This window comes from Nelumbo nucifera, chromosome 2 (assembly GCF_055504915.1).
Source record: "Nelumbo nucifera cultivar China Antique chromosome 2, China Antique-T2T, whole genome shotgun sequence".
In the NCBI taxonomy this organism is placed as follows: Eukaryota; Viridiplantae; Streptophyta; class Magnoliopsida; order Proteales; family Nelumbonaceae; genus Nelumbo; species Nelumbo nucifera.
Window position 1 is genome coordinate 58,022,090 of NC_142650.1, and position 19,617 is coordinate 58,041,706.

General features: G+C 34.9%; 1 protein-coding gene across 1 annotated transcript; it reads left to right on the forward strand.

The window, feature by feature from the left end:
* Positions 1-2,873: 2,873 nt before the first annotated feature.
* LOC104586183 (serine carboxypeptidase-like 51) lies at positions 2,874-7,834 on the forward strand. Its single transcript, XM_010243342.3, has 13 exons — positions 2,874-3,389; positions 3,506-3,600; positions 3,707-3,814; positions 3,955-4,195; positions 4,941-4,984; positions 5,104-5,171; positions 5,270-5,375; positions 5,484-5,680; positions 5,786-5,855; positions 6,182-6,232; positions 6,854-6,906; positions 6,987-7,122; positions 7,589-7,834. The coding sequence occupies exons 1-13, from the start codon at positions 3,269-3,271 to the stop codon at positions 7,661-7,663; spliced, it is 1,365 nt and encodes a 454-aa protein (XP_010241644.1). The 5' UTR covers positions 2,874-3,268; the 3' UTR covers positions 7,664-7,834.
* Positions 7,835-19,617: the final 11,783 nt, after the last annotated feature.

Sequence of the window (19,617 nt, forward strand, 5' to 3'; positions counted from 1 at the left end):
TGACCAAGTTGTACATTCTCTCTCGCCACTTACTCTGATGCTGATTGGGAAGCTATCGCATGGATCGTCACTCCCAGAGTGGTTATTGTGTGTTCTTCAGACCTAATCTCATTTCTTGGAGTTCCAGAAAGCAACCAACTATGGCTCAGTCCAACACTGAATCTGAGTATCGTAGTTTGGCTTCTGCGACTACTGAGGTTCTCTGGCTTCGCATACTTCTCCAAGAATTAGGTATCTCTCTCCCTATGCCTCCTCTGCTATGGTGTAACAACATGGAGGCTAAATTTCTTGCTACTAATCCCGCTCTACATTCTCGATCTAAACACACCGAGTTGGATATACATTTTATTTGGGAAAAAGTCGCAGCCAAGCTCCTTGATGTTCGGCTTATTCCTTTGGCTGATCAATTAGCAGATATTCTCACAAAGCCCCTTGGTCTACCTCAATTTGCGCTACTTCACAGAAAGCTCACCATTGCTCCTCTGACTGCGCTTGAGGGGAGTGTAAACGATAATGATCATACGTACATGACTCATGCACGTATCTAGGAGTCCTAAGCTCTCTTTGTATTCTAGAATCTTAAGATTTCTTTGTATCCTAGTTACTCTCAGATTGTATTATCCTAAGATTTCTTTGTATTTTAAGATAAGACTGTCTTATCTTAAATAGGATTCAATCTAATCCTATCCTAGATTAGATAGGATTCATCCTTTTAAATCTCTTCTCTGTAATCTATATAAATAGTAAGAAAGAGTCAAGTAAATCAACCGACCACTATTCAAAACACCTCTCTTTTGTTCTATTAGAACCCACTAATACTGAAAAATAAACATGAATTTGTTTTTTATTCTGAAAAACTTATCAACTCACCTGTTCCTACTTTCCTGAAAACAAATGAAGAGTACATAGTCATCTAGGATACACAAAAGCAGAAATTGATACCTACGAGGCATATGCAGTTTATTGTCCACCTAAAACATAACTTCTGATATTCAGATAAGGTACTGAAATATTGAGAACAATAATCAAGATAAGCCTGTTTTGAAGTGAAGCTACCCTTCCTGTGCTTCAACAAGAACCAAGAAACCTCAGAATTGGAGGGTAAAATAGGGGTTTGGCAAATCATATGTACCACAGATTCAGAAAATAACTAGTGAACCCAACTCAAATTCCAAGAACAGTTTGGACTGATTAAATCAGAGATTTTGGAGAGCCGTAAGGCCCTTGGCAAAGATTGAAGGAGCATGGAAAAGGTATGATTATGAAAAATCAATATTCTTAGTGGAATGGGTTCTAACAAGCCACTTCCGTTTGAAGTTCCTTAAGAGCAGGACCTATAGACTTTTGTATCATTCCAAAGTTCAGCCCACAATTTAATTACTCATGATATTCAGTATTTCATACTTTTGTATCATGACAAATAATTCCTTGAAATGGGTTTCGGTCAGGGCAAGCTTGTGTTCACACTGTTTTAATAGCCTCTTGCAACCTTATATTAGAAATATCTCCCAATAAAATAAAACATATAAGTATAGAGATATTCTCAATGCAAACTGTAAAATCTTCAAATGGATGTTGCCCTGACTGAAGCCAAACTCCAATTCCTTCTATCATCATGCCATCATAAGAGCCAATGGTATCATGGTATGTATCTATATGCACAATCACATGTCTTATCAAGCATTTCTAAAACCAAAAAAATGCTTTTATGTCGACTCCAAGAAAAAATGCTTTTTTATTTCACTTTAGCATACAATTTTACTCTAACCCATTTAATATCACTACAAAAACATGTTTCTAATTATTCTTGAAAAAAAATGAGAAACATTACATGATACCTTATAATTTATACCCCAAACCAACAACTCTCAACCCCAGTAATATCCATTATCTATTTCCTTTCTCAAATGCTGAAAAACCCATATAAGAAAAAAACACTTTTAAACTAATAACGTGCTATTATTTAAGGGTGTAATTAATTCGGGTTGACCCAAGTTAACATTTTATGCTCCTTTAGGTTCGAGCTTCAGGTTGGATTCATTCAAAATTTTGACAAAATCCCAATCCTAACCCACCTAAGTTGCACCTCTACTTAATATCTTGATCTCTATTTCTCTTCCAAAGTTCAAAAAAAATTCTCTACCAAAGAGTTAATTTTATATATATATAAAAAAAAAAACCTTCATATGAAAAACCCTCCTTGACTATAAGAAAGACTACACTCACTCCCAAATTACATTTCAACCCAATAGTTAAAAATAAGATACAAACTCAACATAATATTCATAATGAATTTACATGATTTATTTCTCTCCTTATATCACATAAATTTCTAAAAGGTAGATATTTTGCTCTTTTGCTTATTGATTTAGGCTCTATTTGGGTCTTTCCAACGCAGCCTTAGGGTGCTGCATATCATTTTCTGAGCAACTGCTGACACCCCTTTTGTCTTATAATAATGCTCTGTTCCAACTTCCAACGTATAGGAAACAATCATCTGTTTGGAAAAACAGTACTCTAAGTCACGTTTTAGAAATTGGAAATGCATGACTTGAAGCAACCCAAATTTAGCATTTCCTCAACTGTAATTCGTTATTCCCAACAGGGCAATGAATAATGAGTAAAAGCAGAGAAAACGTTTCAGAAAAAATTGCTATTGCTCCGAGACCTAACATCGACGATTCCGATGCTTCTCACCCACACATCATCAGCACCGTTGCATTGCAGCATCGATGTCAAATATATACAAAATATTCCCCATATATTGACAGTGGGGACTCTTCTCTTTAACGTAAAAGCAAAACCCTTTTTGTTGATTGCTTCTCAATACCTTTGTCTTAATTTTTTATTAATAAATATTTGCTTTAATATCCGAAAACCCTTCAAACAGAGAGCGTATGAAAGTCTCAACAGACTGTTGTAGGATAAAAATCTCAACAGAATTTGTATCCCCAGAAAAAGTCTCAACAGACTGACTTTCATTTGCATTTCTTTTGCCATATCCCGCTTTTTTGCTTTTTTTAGATCCATCAGACTCAGAGACAGAAATTTTTTAGTTCTTTTCATTTTTTATCTTTCTTTTCCATCTGGAGTTTCCTTTTTCTTTCTTGTAACTTCTTTCGCTTGTTTGCTTGATTGCTTCTAAAAACACGGAAAGGGTGAGGCTTCATCACGCTTCCACCTTCAGAGTTCAGATATCCTTTATTTTAACACTTCTGAAGGTTCTGTTCGATTTACGAAGTGGGTTGTTGCTCTTTTCCTCTTTACAATGGAGAAATTTTGTTTTCTTCTTCTCTTTGCTCTGGCCTTTTTGTTTAATGGCGGATTTTCTGTGACTGATGGAACGGAGGACGGATCCGAGCTATGGGGATATGTTGAAGTCCGACCAAGTAAGCCGAATGCCTTACAACCTCTTCTTCTTTTCTTATTCAATCCTCTTTGTTTTAATGCTGTCAGAGTGAACTTCAAAATGCACTGCCTCAGTTATGATTTTTCTGAAATGTAGAAGCTCATATGTTCTGGTGGTACTATAAGAGCCCGAACAGAGTTGAAGACCCTTTCAAACCTTGGCCAATTATTCTGTGGTTGCAAGGAGGACCTGTGAGTAATCACTGTTCATGGTCAAAAGGAAATGAATATTACATACCCAGATATCTGTCTTAACTTCTGTTTCTGAATCAAAATTTCTTGTGTTTTGAGAAATTAGGGTGGTTCTGGAGTTGGTATTGGGAATTTTCAAGAGGTTGGACCATTGGACACCAATTTGATGCCTCGGAATTCAACTTGGCTCCGTGTGGCCGATCTCTTATTCGTGGTAAGTAATCTTTGCTTGCTTCTTTTTCTTCAATGGTTTTCTTTTCTATGAAGTTAGTGGTAAAATGGGTCTGTGAATTGGAAGTTTCCTTTTTATGGTTATGTACATTTATTTCTTTTTGGTGTAATACTGTAACTTAGGATAACCCAGTTGGAACGGGATTCAGTTATGTGGAGGATGAGAAAGCTTGCGTGAAGACAGATGAAGAGGCTGCAATTGATTTAACCACTCTGTTGAAGGAGCTCTTCAATAAGAATGAGAACCTTCAAAACAATCCTCTTTACATTGTAGCAGAATCTTATGGAGGAAAATTTGCTGTTACTCTTGGACTATCAGCTTTTCAAGCTATTGCAGCTGGAGAGTTGAAGCTTAAACTTGGAGGTAATTAAAAAAAGAAACTATTTTATAGCAAGTTTAAAACTTCAATGTTCGTTACTGCTTAGCAGGAAAAGGAAATGCGCCCTTTGCATACTTGTTGACAACATTAACAAATTAATCGTTTCAACTAAACAAAACCTTGTTCCAGATATTTGGAGTTGGGTACAAGAAGCCTTTTCGTCTTTCCACTCTAGTCAGGGTTATTAGATTCGTTATGGTACAGTAAATGTACTCAATGCAAATGACAAATTTATCTTAGGGTCTGTTTGATTCACAGGATTAGGGGTCTGGAATTGGAATGGTCCGTTCTGACCATTCCGATTCCAACTGCTTGGTTGAGTGGAACCAGAATCCCATTCCTTTTCCTGGTGGAATGGCATTCTCTCAATTGAGGGAATGGCCATTCCCTCCTCCTCCCTTGGGAATGAGAATCCATTCCAACTGATTATAATTTCGATTCCAATTCCTGTCTGAACCAAATGGGCAAGAGGAATAGAACATTCTGATTCTGATTCCGACGGGTTCCTGTTCCGATTCCGACTGCAAACCAAACGAACCCTTAGTTTTATCAGGTATTTATCTCAACTTCATGCGAGTTTTCCCCCATTGACGAAACCATTTGTAAGGATTTTGGTTTAGTTTGAGCTTTTAGTATATTTGAAACATCTCTAACTACCATATGGATTTTATCATCTGCAATGGTCTTCATAGAAATAACATTCTGTTTTCTATTTTACTGTGGAGACAGGAGTTGCTTTAGGTGACAGTTGGATCTCCCCTGAAGATTTTGTGGTAAGTATATATCTTTCAACTTTCTATTAAGGGACTGATTAGTCGTTTTTGCATTTCTCTGTTTTGAAACTATATAACTCTCTTTTCACAGAATTAGGATTTTAATATGAAAAATGCAGTTTGCGTGGGCACCTCTGCTCAAAGATTTGTCACGGCTTGACAACAATGGCGTGGAAAAGGCAAATAGGTCTGATCTTATTATTTCTTAATAAGATAAAGGGAAAAAAATGGAATGATTTGATGGAAGATATTTGAGTTGTCTAATATGCCAATCCCATAAAACAGTATAGCTCAACTGATTAAGCAACAAATTGAGAATGGCCAGTATAAAGATGCTACCAGCTCATGGAGTGAACTTGAGAGTATGATTATTGCCAGCAGTAACCGTGTGGTACAATCTTCCTTGCTCATTGCCTTTTCCTCTAATTGATTGATTGATTATTTTTGAGCCACTGCACAAGGTTTTATATTTAATGCAATGATCCTTTTCGCATTGCAGGATTTCTACAATTTTCTGTTGGATGCAGGAAGAGACCCACTTGCCATCAAAACCATGGAATCGTCCGCGATGATAGCAGTTCATAAATACTCAAAATATCTCAGCTCCAATAAATTCTCTGGTGATGGTGTTGACCTTGGAAGCTTGATGAATGGAGTCATTAGAAAGAAGCTAAAGATTATACCCAATGATGTCAAGTGAGTGATTTTTGCCACAATGGAAACACATCAAGGAAAATAGACACTAAAATATTCTCTCTAGTTTTCTCTTTTTATTGTTTCTCATTCAGATGGTTGCTGCAGATGGGGAGGGCAATCAGAAATCGTTTTCTCTGCTCTAGATGGCGACTTCATGAAGCCGAGAATTAATGAGGTCATCCTTTAGCATATAGATGTATTGTTTAGGGAGATTATTGAAATTGATCAATTCATGATCATTTTCATTTTTTAAGATCCTACATGGGCATTATTTGCATTATAACTGAAAAAAAGGACATTAGACATCTAATGGATTCCTTCAATGGTTAGAACATAAAACTCTATATATTTTTGTTGATTCGGATTGCTGCATTTGATGATGTTCTAAACAAGAATATTTGTCATATGAAATATCTATTTCCTTTTATTTCCAACTTGAATAAGACCTGAAGTTCATTTGTTCCAAATAGAATCTGAAGGGTGATTTATGATTTTGCACAGGTTGATGAACTCTTGGCCAAAGGTGTTAATGTGACAATATACAATGGGCAGGTATAGTTTCTGAAAGTCTGAAGGAGACTCCACCTATTAAATCTCCCTAATAGCCCTCCATTGGACACCCACCCTTGCATAGGAAAAACAGAAGTATTTCTTCCTTTTTTTGGTGAAGGGAGTAGGGGTGCAACTTGGGTGGCCTTGGGTTGGGATTTTTTCAAAATTTGAATGGGCCTGGCCAAAGGCCTAAGCCCGAAACAGTGTAAAATGCTAACTCGGGCCAACCCAAGTTGTAGCCCTAGGAGGGAGGATTTTGACTTGAAGGTAGCTGATCAGGGTATTGAGATCTCAATAATAATAATAATAATAATAATAATAATAATAATAATAATAATAATAATAATAATTAGTTAATTAATTAATAAGTCCATTACCCAATATTGGTCCCAGCTATCTGGGGTCTTGAGAGGGGTAGACTGGTATAGTCCCAACGTTTGGAATTTTTCACACAAAGTGACTACCCTCAGGTATTGACTATTGAGATCTTAAAAGCATTAGATAAAGTTTTATTATATAAATTACCTCTATTTTTGTAACAACCAACTGGTAGCTAAGCTTTGGTGTCAAAGGCTTCTAGTTGAATCCAAATTACTGACATATCTTGGTTGGTTATTATAGGTTGATCTAATATGTGCAACAAAGGGGACTCAAGCATGGGTTGAGAAACTGAAGTAGCAAAATCTCTCTCTCTCTCTCTCTCTCTCTCTCTCTCAACCCCTCTTTTTTTATAAAATTCTTTTTTCTTTTACAGGTGGGAAGGGCTTAAAAGTTTCTTGGGCTTGGATAGAACGCCTCTTTACTGTGGAGATGACAAAACAATTACAAGAGGATTCACCAAATCATACAGAAATTTACATTTTTATTGGGTTCTTGAGGCAGGACATTTTGTAAGTTACCATCATCACAGTTAAAATTGTCCTAGTGTCAGAATTTTACTTATCAATTTCATTTTTGGTATCAATCATTAAACACATTAAGGGACCTCTTGGAGAAATTATAGCCACTGTATTTACTGCTTCAATCAGCACTCGGCAACTTTCTGTGTTTGCCCTGACAAAGAAATAGAAGAAAAGGAAAGAAAATATTCTTTGCATAAATACTTTTGAACATTAAAATTTGGGTTTCATAAAATCAGTATTTAAGTACTTTGTTCACGTAAATATGACGAATGATTTTTAGTAATTCTCATGTCAAAGGTAAAAAAGGGCAGCCCAGTGCACCAAGATTTGAACCCTGGTCACCCAGGTCACAATGGAACAGTCCTACTATTGCACCAAGGCCGTCCCTCATTGCATTGAATGTGATGAATGATTTTAGTGATTCTCATGTCAAAGCTGTTTCTGATTTATGCAGGTCCCTGTTGATCAACCCTGCATTGCACTGGATATGGTACGGGGCATTACACAGTCTCCGATTTCTTCTTATTAGGGGCTATTTATGAAAAAATTAGTAGCAACACTAGAAAAGAAGGATGAGGGAGAAAAAGTTCCTGATATATGTATATTAAGCCTCTTTAATTTTTTTCAATAAAATCTCCCTTGTAGTTATTTCTTCATTCACATTTTTTTATCTTAACTTCAATATAAGGCATTCCACAAATCACCTTGCAAGTTGCAACCTATTTGGGTTTTTTTTTGGTGGTCAACTTCTGATGATAATGAATGATAACTGATTCAAACTTTGATTTTCTATTGTCATCCCCAAATCGATTTTCATGGGATCAGTGTTTTCTCTGAGTATGATCTTATGGGTTGATTTAGAACCATTGGGGCTTGTATTTATCAAATCTGATGGACCAAGGAATCGATGAACAATTCAATCTGATCTTATACATATAATCCATTAAAGGAAATATTTCTATGACAATGTAATATTGTTCAAACTTATATTATTTGATAGCCCAGAAACTAGAGGGTTCTTAGATTCGTTCATGGTAATTATAAGATATTTGTGGGTATTCATTTATTTTTCCATTTCAATTGTAATTGATTGAATTCGGATTCATCTCAATTTGATTTGATTAAGATCAATAATTTTTAGATGTGGCAATTAAATTCCAGTGTAAAAAGGGGCTTCATTTTTAGATGTTGATAATAACTTAATTGCACTTTTTTTTGGTAAAATGCTGATGTTCAGGTCTTAATTGGTTCGAAACTGATACTGACCCAATTATACCAAGAAAAAAGACCCAATTATAATCACATTCGGACCTTATGCTATACCCATTAACAATCCTAAGGGCCAGCAAAGCTGATTGGCTCAAGTTGTTGAACTGAATGATTTGTTTTTGTCCGAGTCATTAAAAAGGTAGTCAACTTCTAATTTATTTACTGAAACACAGTCATTCAGTTCAGCCATTTCAGTTGACAGCCCCTGAAAATGCATTTTTAAATGAAAAGAGGAACCAACAAACTCCAAGTGTAGATTGACTTTTAGGAATTTGCAGCTGCAGACATGGTGAATGGTTTGGTTGTTTTGAGGGGGAAAAATACCAAAATCAACACCAATATTTAGTGCCCATTTTGAACTGGGCCCCCCTGGGAATGTCAGAAGTTATATTTGGTAAAAATCAGGAAAGCCGATCATCGTGTTTCAGACACAAGAAACACAGTTGAAATACAAAGTTACTCCCAGTAGCTTCTCCAAAACATGGGTGTTCAACCACCGGTCACCACGATTGAATCATTGCACCTCGCCTCCAATGCAAAAGCCCTTCCAAACAGGCTCTTAGTTTGACTAATCAATGAACTGGGTAAATCAGAGAGTGCCATATGAATAGCACTAGCTCATCACCCAAAAATGGTTTCAAGTTGATTCATAAGAGGGATGAGATCATTTCAATAATTCAAAGGGGTGATTTTTCTTTCTATTTTTAAAAAATGGATCCATCCAAAGAAGCAACAGGATTCTACAACACAAGCAAAATACAAACTAAAAACACAAAGCTACCGAACAAAATACAGAAAACACAAAACCACTATCCGGCCTCTATGCTACGAGTATCACCACTAACATGATCACTAAGCCATGATGGTGGCTTTGAAAGCCACTTGCACTTGAAAGTTAACCATTGGACCTGTTTACAGGCTGGGCTTTGCCTCTTTATTAACAAAATATATTTAGGCTCGAGCCCGAGCCCGAGCCTAACTGTTGGGTTTAAATTTTGAGTTTGAGCCCGCCCTGATATAAAGCCCCAAACCCAATTTATAAATTATGAAAAGTTTTTTTTATTTAATAAAAAATTGATTTATTTATATTAAACGATTTTAAAACCCAAAAATATTAAAAGATCTCACTACTAATACCTTAAAGCCCAAAACCTAATATAATGTCCAAACCCAACAAAGAACGGATCGGACCATCGGATTATCCAGCCCTAAAAAGGTTTAATAACCATAAAGCACTGGCAGGTGGGCAGCCACATTGCTCGACCTAAATATAAAAGATAGGTCACATTGCTCGAATTTTTTGATAGCCCATTCAACAACTGAAGACAGTTTGATTCTAAGACTATCTTATTAAAACCATGAGACTTTGGAAAGATAATACCATTCAAGTCCAACACAACCACTGTTTTCACTTGGAAAGCAGACATTAAACTACACCTACCACACCTAGCTGCAATATTCAACTTGACCCAACCATGATGTGTAGGGTACTGATGGTTCTCACCATCATTTGGATGAGGAGGCCTTAGAAACTTCGGCCCCGGGATCTTAATGAATGAATGCTACAATACACATAATAAAGTTGTTTCTAAAGCTATTACTCGATCCCGAAAAGCCTTGCCAATGGAAAAGTCGTATTAAAGCAAATACTAGCGGAGGGTTCGCAGGGTTTGGAATGGACTAGTCGACCTGTTGATCTATTGACTTGGTTTCTGGCAAAAAATTATTGAGTCGGTTAATGATTCATTGACTCGAGCAGTCGAATCATCGATTTGTTGACTTGTTCAATGATTTTTGGCTGTTTTTTTTTTTTTAATTGGGAGCCATCCAGGCAACCGGTTCCATTTTATCCTAATCTCGGTCCTTGGTCAAAAATCATTGAATCGATCAATGACCCATTCACTCAAGCAATCAAACCGTTAACCCGTGCAATGGTTTTTGGTCTTTTTTTTATTTTTTAATTTTTGTTGTCAGAATAGGCCATCCGTTCGAACCGAACAATCAAACCGTCGACCCAAAAACCGGTGGCAATAATGGTTCCGTTTTCAAGTCATATGAGTCATAAGCTCGAATGACATAACACATATGGTATTGCTTAATGGACCTCACACACTCAATATTTTGCTTGTATTTTTTTTTTGTCAAAACGGGTCGTCCGTTTTTTTTATTTTTTTAATTGGGAACCGTCCAGGCAACCAGTTCCATTTTACCCCAATCCCAGTCCCTGACAAAAAACCATAAATCAGACAACAACCCATTGACCCAAGTGTAACCTGTTGACCCGTTCGATGGTTTTTGACCGTTTTTTTTATTTTTTAATTTTTGTTGTTAGAACAGGTCGTCCGTTCGAACTGAATGGTTGAACTGTTAACTCAAAAACCGATGGCTAGAATGGTTACATTTTTGGGTCGTATAAGTCACACGCTCGAATGACATAACACGTATGATACTGCTTAATAGACCTCACACACTCAATTTTTTGCCTGTAATTTTTGTTGTTAGAATGGATCATCCGTTTGAACCAGACGATTGAACCGTCGACCTGAAAACCGATGGCCATAACGGTTCTGTAATTTTTTGCTTGTAATTTTTTAACGGGACATCCATTCAAACCGAACGGTTGAACCGTCGACCCAAAAACTGGTGGCCAAAACAATTTCATTGTTGAGTCGTATGAGTCACACACTCGAATGACATAACACGTATGGTACTACTTAATGGACCTCACAAACTCAATTTTTTGCCTATTTTTCGTTGTCAGAACAGACTGTCCATTCGAATCGGATGATCGAACTTCAACCCGAGAACTGGTGATCAGAACGATTATGTAATTTTTTGCTTGTAATATTTGTTGTTAGAACGGGCCATCCGTTCAAACCAGACGGTCGAACCGCTGATTGTCAGAACGTTATTAACAACATTTATCAATAATAGTAAGTAATTATACTATTTAATTAAACAATCATTAATGATAGTTTTAATAATATTATTTAGTTATTTTTAATATAACAATAATTATTAAATTTATAAATAGGATTTATTAACAATATTCATTAAATTAATAATTACCAAAATTAAATTGAATTAACATTATTTATCAGTAATAGTCAATAATTATAATATTTTATTAAATAATCAATAACAATACTGTTAATAACATTTTTAATTATTTTTAATATAACAATAATTACTAAATTTATTAACAATATTTATAATTTTAATTTAAAGTAAAATTAAAGTAAATATCTATTTATTAACAATATTTATAATAACAATAATTATTAATTATAATCACTAATTATATATTTATTAAATTACTGTAATAATCAGTAATTTATTAACAGTATTTATAATTTTAAAGTAAATATCTAGTTATTAACAATATTTATAATAACAGTAATTATTAACTATAATCACTAATTATATATTTATTAAATTACTATAACAATCAGTAATTATTAAATTACAGTAATTAATTACTGTACTAATCAGTAGATTCCATTAATTATCCATTAATTACTGTAATTACTAGAATAATCAGTAGATTCCATTAATCATTCATTAATTACTGTAATTACTGGATTATGAGCTCTCACATGGGAGTCTACTTGCACGAGTAGATTCCATTTGCTGCACGGAGAGAGCATCTATTTTCTATTAATATATATATATATATATATATATATATATATATATATATATAAGATTATTTCTAAATATCCAAATAAACCAAAGAATGATAGCACAATACATAAACGAAAACTTAGGATTTCAATGGGATTTAACTAAACAAACTATCAATCATTTTATTAAATCAAGGTTGTGTTTGGTACCAATGCTACTTTTACTTGCAATTGCAACCTTTTAGGTTGGTCAATATAAATTTTTAAAAAGTGGTTTTGTCGCATCACATCACATAACTATTTTCACTAAAAAAATACAAGTATTAGATTGGGTGTTAGCATTTATAGTAAAACTATCAAATTTGATGTTTCTTGAATAAACAATAATGATATGGAATGTTGTATTGATAACTCAATTCTTTTGTAGTGGGAAAAAATATATTATCCTAAAACTTGTACCAACTAACCTAAAACATTGCAAGTAGAAGTGACAATGATACCAAACACAATATAAATGGCACTAGCTTAATAAAATGTGGGCTTATGACTCCAAAATTTCATGAAAAGCTAAAACAAAAATGATATTATTTAATGCCATGTGACATAAAATCATGTTAAAATTGTGTTTCCAAGCGTACACATCGACTCATTGAGACCCGGCTACATTATCATACCAGAAGAGAGACTACAGAGTAGTAGGATTGAGATGGAAAATAATAATAATAATAATAATATAGATCAGCTTTCTGCTTTTGTGTTTTGAGCCGTGGAAAATCAAAGTGAAAGAAAGTGTTTTGAGCAAATGGCGGTAAGAGTTCATTTTAAAACCATAATAAATCTCAAATCGAAACTCGTTTAAGTCATAAAGCACAAAGCCTAAAATTGGACCTTTGTGTTTTGAACTTTAGACTGTATTTGGTTGCATTGCAATTTTATTTGTACTAGTATAAATGCATGGGAGTGTAAATGTAAACAATGCAAATTCTGATTTTATTTTGTTTTAGATTTTACTTTATTCTGTTTCATGTCTTAATTTACTTCTTTTGTACTGTAATCAAACAAAATAAACTAAAATTTAAAATAAAAACAGGTCCAAATTTACACTCAAATCATTTGCACTGCCATAATTTTGCATCCATGCAAGTTTAAAAACACAAGTCCGGAAGCTTATTCAAATGCAACCTTTTTTTTTTCATTTAATCAGGACTATTATCATGGTTTCTCTTTATTAATAACTTTGTTCATATGGTTCAATTTATTTTTCACTACTAATTTATATTATCAGTATTGTAACTTGTTTATTACAACGGACTGGCGTAGAACACCCATTCCAGTAACAAATATTAGCTATAAATATAGACAATAAATTAGGGTGAGCCCGAGGCCTGTGGAAAATGATATCACCCTGTGCCAATCATAAAATACACGGGGCTCACAAGTCACAACTGAGAGATAGAATGATGTAAGTCCCATGTTTGTGGGCTTTTCCTCTTTTTTCTCCTTACAATGGAGCAATTTTTCTTTCTTATTTTCTTTGTTCTGGCATTTTTGTTTAAGGCTGTGTTTGGTTTTATGGGTATTTATTGAAAAAATGCCATCACATCAGCGTCATATAGGCATTGGTGTTTATTGCAGATGAAGTAAAATGAAACAATTGTTTGGTTTCACCGTTTATCAAATAAATGGTAAAAAACTGAAATGATTTGATTTTTGTGCTTGGGGCATTTGGGGAAACGTCAATTTCTTGTTTCCTCCAATGCCCCAACAAACCAAACGCTGATGTGTCACACTTTAATGGATTTTAATATAAGATGAAAAGTAAAAAACATTTAAAGTGAAACCCAACCAAACAACAAAAACAATAAACATTTAAAATGAACAAATATAGATAAACATTTAAAGTGAAAAAGTACAAATAAACAACATATCCATAAATGCCCATGAAACCAAACACATACTAAATGGTGGATTGGTACAAACTTGAACCTTATATGTGACCCATTAGCGAACCTAAGGGCCAGCAAAGCTGATTGGATGAAGTTGTTAAACTGAATGGTTTGTATGGCTCTTTCAGGATATGTTTAGTACTGTTGCCGTTTCCACTTGAAACCTTGCAACATCAGCGTCATATAGGCATTTTAAATTGCTATGGGAATTTTTTATTTGGGTGGGAATGTTTTAACTCAAAACAGTCAAAAAACGTCGTCTGAAAATAGCAAGGAAGAGGCCTTAGAGGAAACGTCAAATTGAGGTTTCCCCCAACAGCCATTGTGTCTCACAATGTTTTAGCTGATATGGCACTTACCTGTCATCCGATGTGGCATGGTGAAGAATTGATACGATGCATCATGCATGTATCATATATACAACACTTCAACGTGATTGGTGTTACATTGTAGAAATATAAAATATGATGAAATCCTGAATTTGAAAAATTCTTGTCAATTAGATTGGCATAACAGTAATTGGAAGTGTGGTTGGTGTTACATAGAATTAAAAAAAAAAATTACTTTAAAATTTTCGACGTGAAACAGGACATACCAAATACATATCTATTATAGATGCCTAGTCAGCATTTCTGTTGAAACTATAAACATTGTGTTAACCAAATAGGTTTCTCCTCTGACCATTGAAACTTACACCACCCAACCGCACTACTTAAAACATTTCAGCCTGAAATGGCATTGATAGCAAACACAACCTAATGTAAAAGTCCTTAAATAGGTAATGGACTAATTTATCTACTGAAATACAAAGTTGTTCAGTTCGGCAACTTCAGCTGACAGCCCTGAAAATGCATTTTCAAGTGGAAAGAGGAGCCAAAAAACATCAAAGGTAGACCAACTTCTTATCAGATGCTTGAGTCACAAGATTAGCCAAATAATTTGCTACCGCAGTCATGAAAAATAAGGCTCAATTTGGAAGAAGTAAAATAATACAAAAATACAAGGTTTTACACTATATAATTGCATTTGTACTCCTTCCAAACTGAGCCTTGGCTTGGCTGTTTGAGGGGGAAAGAACCAAATCAGCACCAATAAATAGTTTTACTAATCACTGTTCAATTGGCTAAATTGGAGAGTGTCATATGAGTAGCACTAATTTACCATCAGAAAGTGTTTCTAGCTGAGTTGGTTTTAAGGGTAATGAGGTCATTCACTATTCCAAGGGTTGATTTATTTATTTTTATCTTTTTCTAGTAGATATGGATCCATTCAAAGAAGAAACAACCCAAGGAAAACACAAACAAAAAGCACAAAGCTACTGAACAAAATACAACCACAAAACCACTATCCAGCCTCTATGCTATTAACAAAAGAATTAATAGAAGCACAAATGTCACTATCTAGCTCACTGTTTTCAAAACCGGACCGGACCGGATGGTCGGACCGGAAAAACTGGAAACCAGTCATCTAATCGGTTTCATTTTCCTCCAAAACCGCTTTTTCCCCCCAAAATCATTGATTTTGGTCAACGAACCGCTGAACAGGCCGGTTAGCCGTTCGAACAGTTTTTTACCGTTTTCCAATTTTTTAATTTTTTATTTTTTTGTCAGAATGGACTAGTCGTTTGGGTCAAACGGTCAGACTGTTCGAACCGATGACCGAACCCCTGACCGGTTCGATCACCGGTTTGTTTTTAAAAACCATGATCCAGCTGTTCACTAAGCCACGACAGTGGGGGAATTCACATCTGCGCCCCACAGAACACGCTCCAAAAATGACCCACATGCACATCTCAACGTGCATTGGGAACATCTTTCATATTTATCATTAGAAGATGTTCCCAATACACGGTTGGAATGTGCTGCAATATGTTTTTGGAGCATGCTCTATGGGGTGTAGATGTGAATTCAACAGTCGTGGGTTTGATAGCCACTTGGAACTTGAAAGGTAACCATGGCCAGCCACCTTTCTCGATCTAAATATGAAAAGAGGGTTAGGTCACTTTATTCCAAGTCAAAGATCCTAATCTTGGCCACACATTAAAGAAGGAATAAAGATTCTAATCTCTAGGTAGAGAGGGGTTTCCTTCCCTTGCTCTTAATTAGGGGTGTCAATTGGACTGGATTTGGTCCAATCCGATCCAGTCCAATGTGAGTCCATTGTAAATAGATCAAGTCCAATCCAGTGAATGGTAATGGGTAGGGCACCCGTGCAAATTGCCTACCCATTCCTGAACCCGCATATGTATCATTGATTTCAAACCTGTTCTAAACTCGTTTAGCTTTTCCTCTCAATTTTCCAAACCTGTTAAACCCGTCCTGACCCGTCCCACCCATTTTGACCCCTTGACCAAATGTTTTCTACTAAAAAATAGTTTTGTAATGCTTATAATGTGACTTGGACATGGATCAATTAATGATATTGCTAAATCTATTAGCACTACTTTAAACCACTAAGTCATCTTGTCTTTTGTGTTATTTAATGAAATAAAATAGATTTTATTAACTTTTATGTTCATCAAAACAATCAATACATATATATGATTAACAATTCTAACTAAAAATTAAATGAAATAATATTTAAATTAGCATTTTATAACTAAATGAAATAAACAATCTATCAAATCCAAATGATTTTAATCCCAAAAAAATTGTACACATAAAATATTAGTAATAGAATAATTACCTTACTACTTAAAAGTTATAAATTTGTGCATGATATATAATATAATAGGTTCATATTTATGCATCTCGGATATTGGGTATTGGACACCCTAAAATTAAAACCCAAACCCTATAGGTTTTGATAAACGGGTCCTATTAGGGTCAGGATGGGTCGGATACCCAAAAATTCCCACGAAATTGCCATGACCATTCTGGACCAGTCCAATTCAATGTCTGGACCATTCAATCTGTTCAAATTTGTTTTGATTTAGATTGGTTTCAAACCAAACCTGGTCCATTGACACCTATATTCTTATCTTATATCAATGAACTAGATATTGGCTTAATCCAACCCAATCCAATATAAATTTATTACGGACGGAGCAGGTCCAATCCAATCTAATAAATATTTTGGATCAGATTGATCCAATCCAATACATCTTGTTGGTCCATCCAATCCGTCCAAATTGATTTTGGACTGGACGGAATCCAATCCAAAGCCGGTCCATTGACACCCTTACTCTTAATTATCTCTTGATTTTTGGAATTCCTGAAAGGATCTCACACCCCCCAAATATGCCTGCTTCTCTATATAAGATAAAGAGAGCTCTAGAATAAACAGTTGTGGAGATTGAACTTCTACTGGTGCCCAATAGATCCAAACTAGACAGTTGTGAAAGCCGTAAACTGTGGGAATAGTGCGTGATTTCTATTACAGAATTTCTTGGCCCAATTGAATCATTGCAACCAAGGAGATTTTCAGTTTTCTCCTCATCCAAAAACGAGTGGATTAACTTCCCTACAAGCATGAATTAACAGAAAAAATAAAATAGTCAAATGCCCATGGAAATCTTGGGTTAACTATGAAATCAATTCATTCTTTTTGTTGTAATTTCACTTTCATTTTGAGCATTTGGTAAGAGTTGATTCTAAAACCATAAGAAATCTCAAATCAAAACACATTTAGAAAGAAAGCACAAAGCACAAAGCCTAAAAGTGGGTCTTTGTGATGTTGAACTTTAAAAGCACAAGTCTTGAAGGTTGTCCAAATGCAACATACTTTTTTTCATTTAACCAATTACAAACGGGCAATCTGTTTCTTCTTTTCTTCTACTTATTATCATTGTTATGATAGGCTGACTGCACAACCGGGTTGAAAGAAAATAGTGCATATAATTATAGAAGGGTAAAGTGGGGTTTTTCAAATTTTAAATAGGTCACATGATGTCACATATTAACATAAGATATATTTAAGTCCAGTTGGATCATCCTACAAGGTATAGTTAAGGGCCAGAAAAGCTGATTGACTGAAGTTGAACTGAATGATTTGCTTTGCCTTTTAATGAACAATTCATTAAATAGTTATTCAGTTCAGCTACTTCAGCTGGCGGCCCCTGAAAATGTATTTTTAAGTGAAAAGAAGAACCGGCAAACTCAAGGGGTAGACTGACTTCTTGTGAGATACTTGTTGGGGGTATATGCATGAGCATGACATGCTATCAAAGGTGTGGGGTCGTTTCAATATTTCAAGGGATGAATTCACTTTCATCTTTTTTTGACAACCATTTTGGATGAAGAAAGTGTGGGCTTGTAGCTCCAAAGTTAAAACAAAAAAAAATTAATGATATTATTTCATGCCATGTGGCTAAAATCATATGATAAAATTGTAGTTCCAAGCGCACAATGCACAAATAATGTAGCTCCAAAGTTAAAACAAAAAATAATAATAACCATGGTTTTCAAAAATGGATTGGACTGGACGGTTGGATCGGAAAATCCGGGAACCAGTCAGGTAATGAGTTCCATTTCATCCTAAAATCATTTTTTGTCAAAAACCATTGATTTGATCAATAATTTACTAACCCGAGTGGTTGAACCGTTGAATTGGACAATGGTTTTTGGCCGTTTTTATTTTTTTAAGTCAGATCGGGCCATCCGTTTGATCCAGAAATAGGTCCCTAGAATGGTTTCCTGTCCGGTCCGATTTTAAAAACCTTGATAATAACTACTACAATTAGACTATGTTTGGTTTGAAAGGAAAAAGTAAGGAAATGAAGGAAAAGGTAAAGAAACCTTTAGAAATCTTGTATGAATTTCCTTATCTTTCTTTTCTTTTCCTTACCTTTTTCTTTCAAACCAAACATAGTCTTAACTTAAGGCTTTGTTTAAAAAAACTTTTCTCTTTTGAGCTTTGAGTTGTGGAAAACAAAAATGAATGAAAAGTGTGTTGAGGGTTTGGCAAGAGTTGATTCTAAAGCCATAATAAATCTCAAGTCAAAACACATTTAAGCAAAATACAAAGGCTAAAATTGGGCCTCTGTGCGTTTGAATTTTAGGCTCAATTTGAAAGAGGTATAAATAAAGATATAAATATGTACAATATAAATACATACAAAATTATACAAAATACAAGATTTTTTGTCAATATTATTATCAAAATGCAACCTAAAGTTTTTTTTTTAATTTTTTATTTAATCAGTATTGTAATAATTCTTTTTATTTATAACTTATTTATTATAATGGAGACCATCCATTCTTATATTGGGCACTTGTCATTTCTCAAGGTAACTCAGATTAACTGAATGCGATGTCTGTTTAATGGGCCATGGACCCAATTATCACCCCAGGCCAATCTTCCAAAGTCCGAAATGGGCTGGACTGTGTGGCTTGGGGCACTGAATTGCTGAGCTGTACAGCCAATAGTAGAGTTCAGATTGGCAACCCATAGCGCACGCCTCACATGCATATTTCAGCGATCATTGGAAACATCTCCCTGCATGTCATTTGGGCCCATTTTGCTTTTAAGAAACATAGTACATTCACACATTCTGCATGAGACAAAAGCAACAAGGCCCAGACTGCATCTTTCATCTGGACGGACCCATAAGGTGATAAGTCATTGTTGCACTATTTCTACGTCGTTCCAAGTGAGCTGAATATAGCGTTGAAATTTCATGCAATACGAGGTGATGCACGACAGGT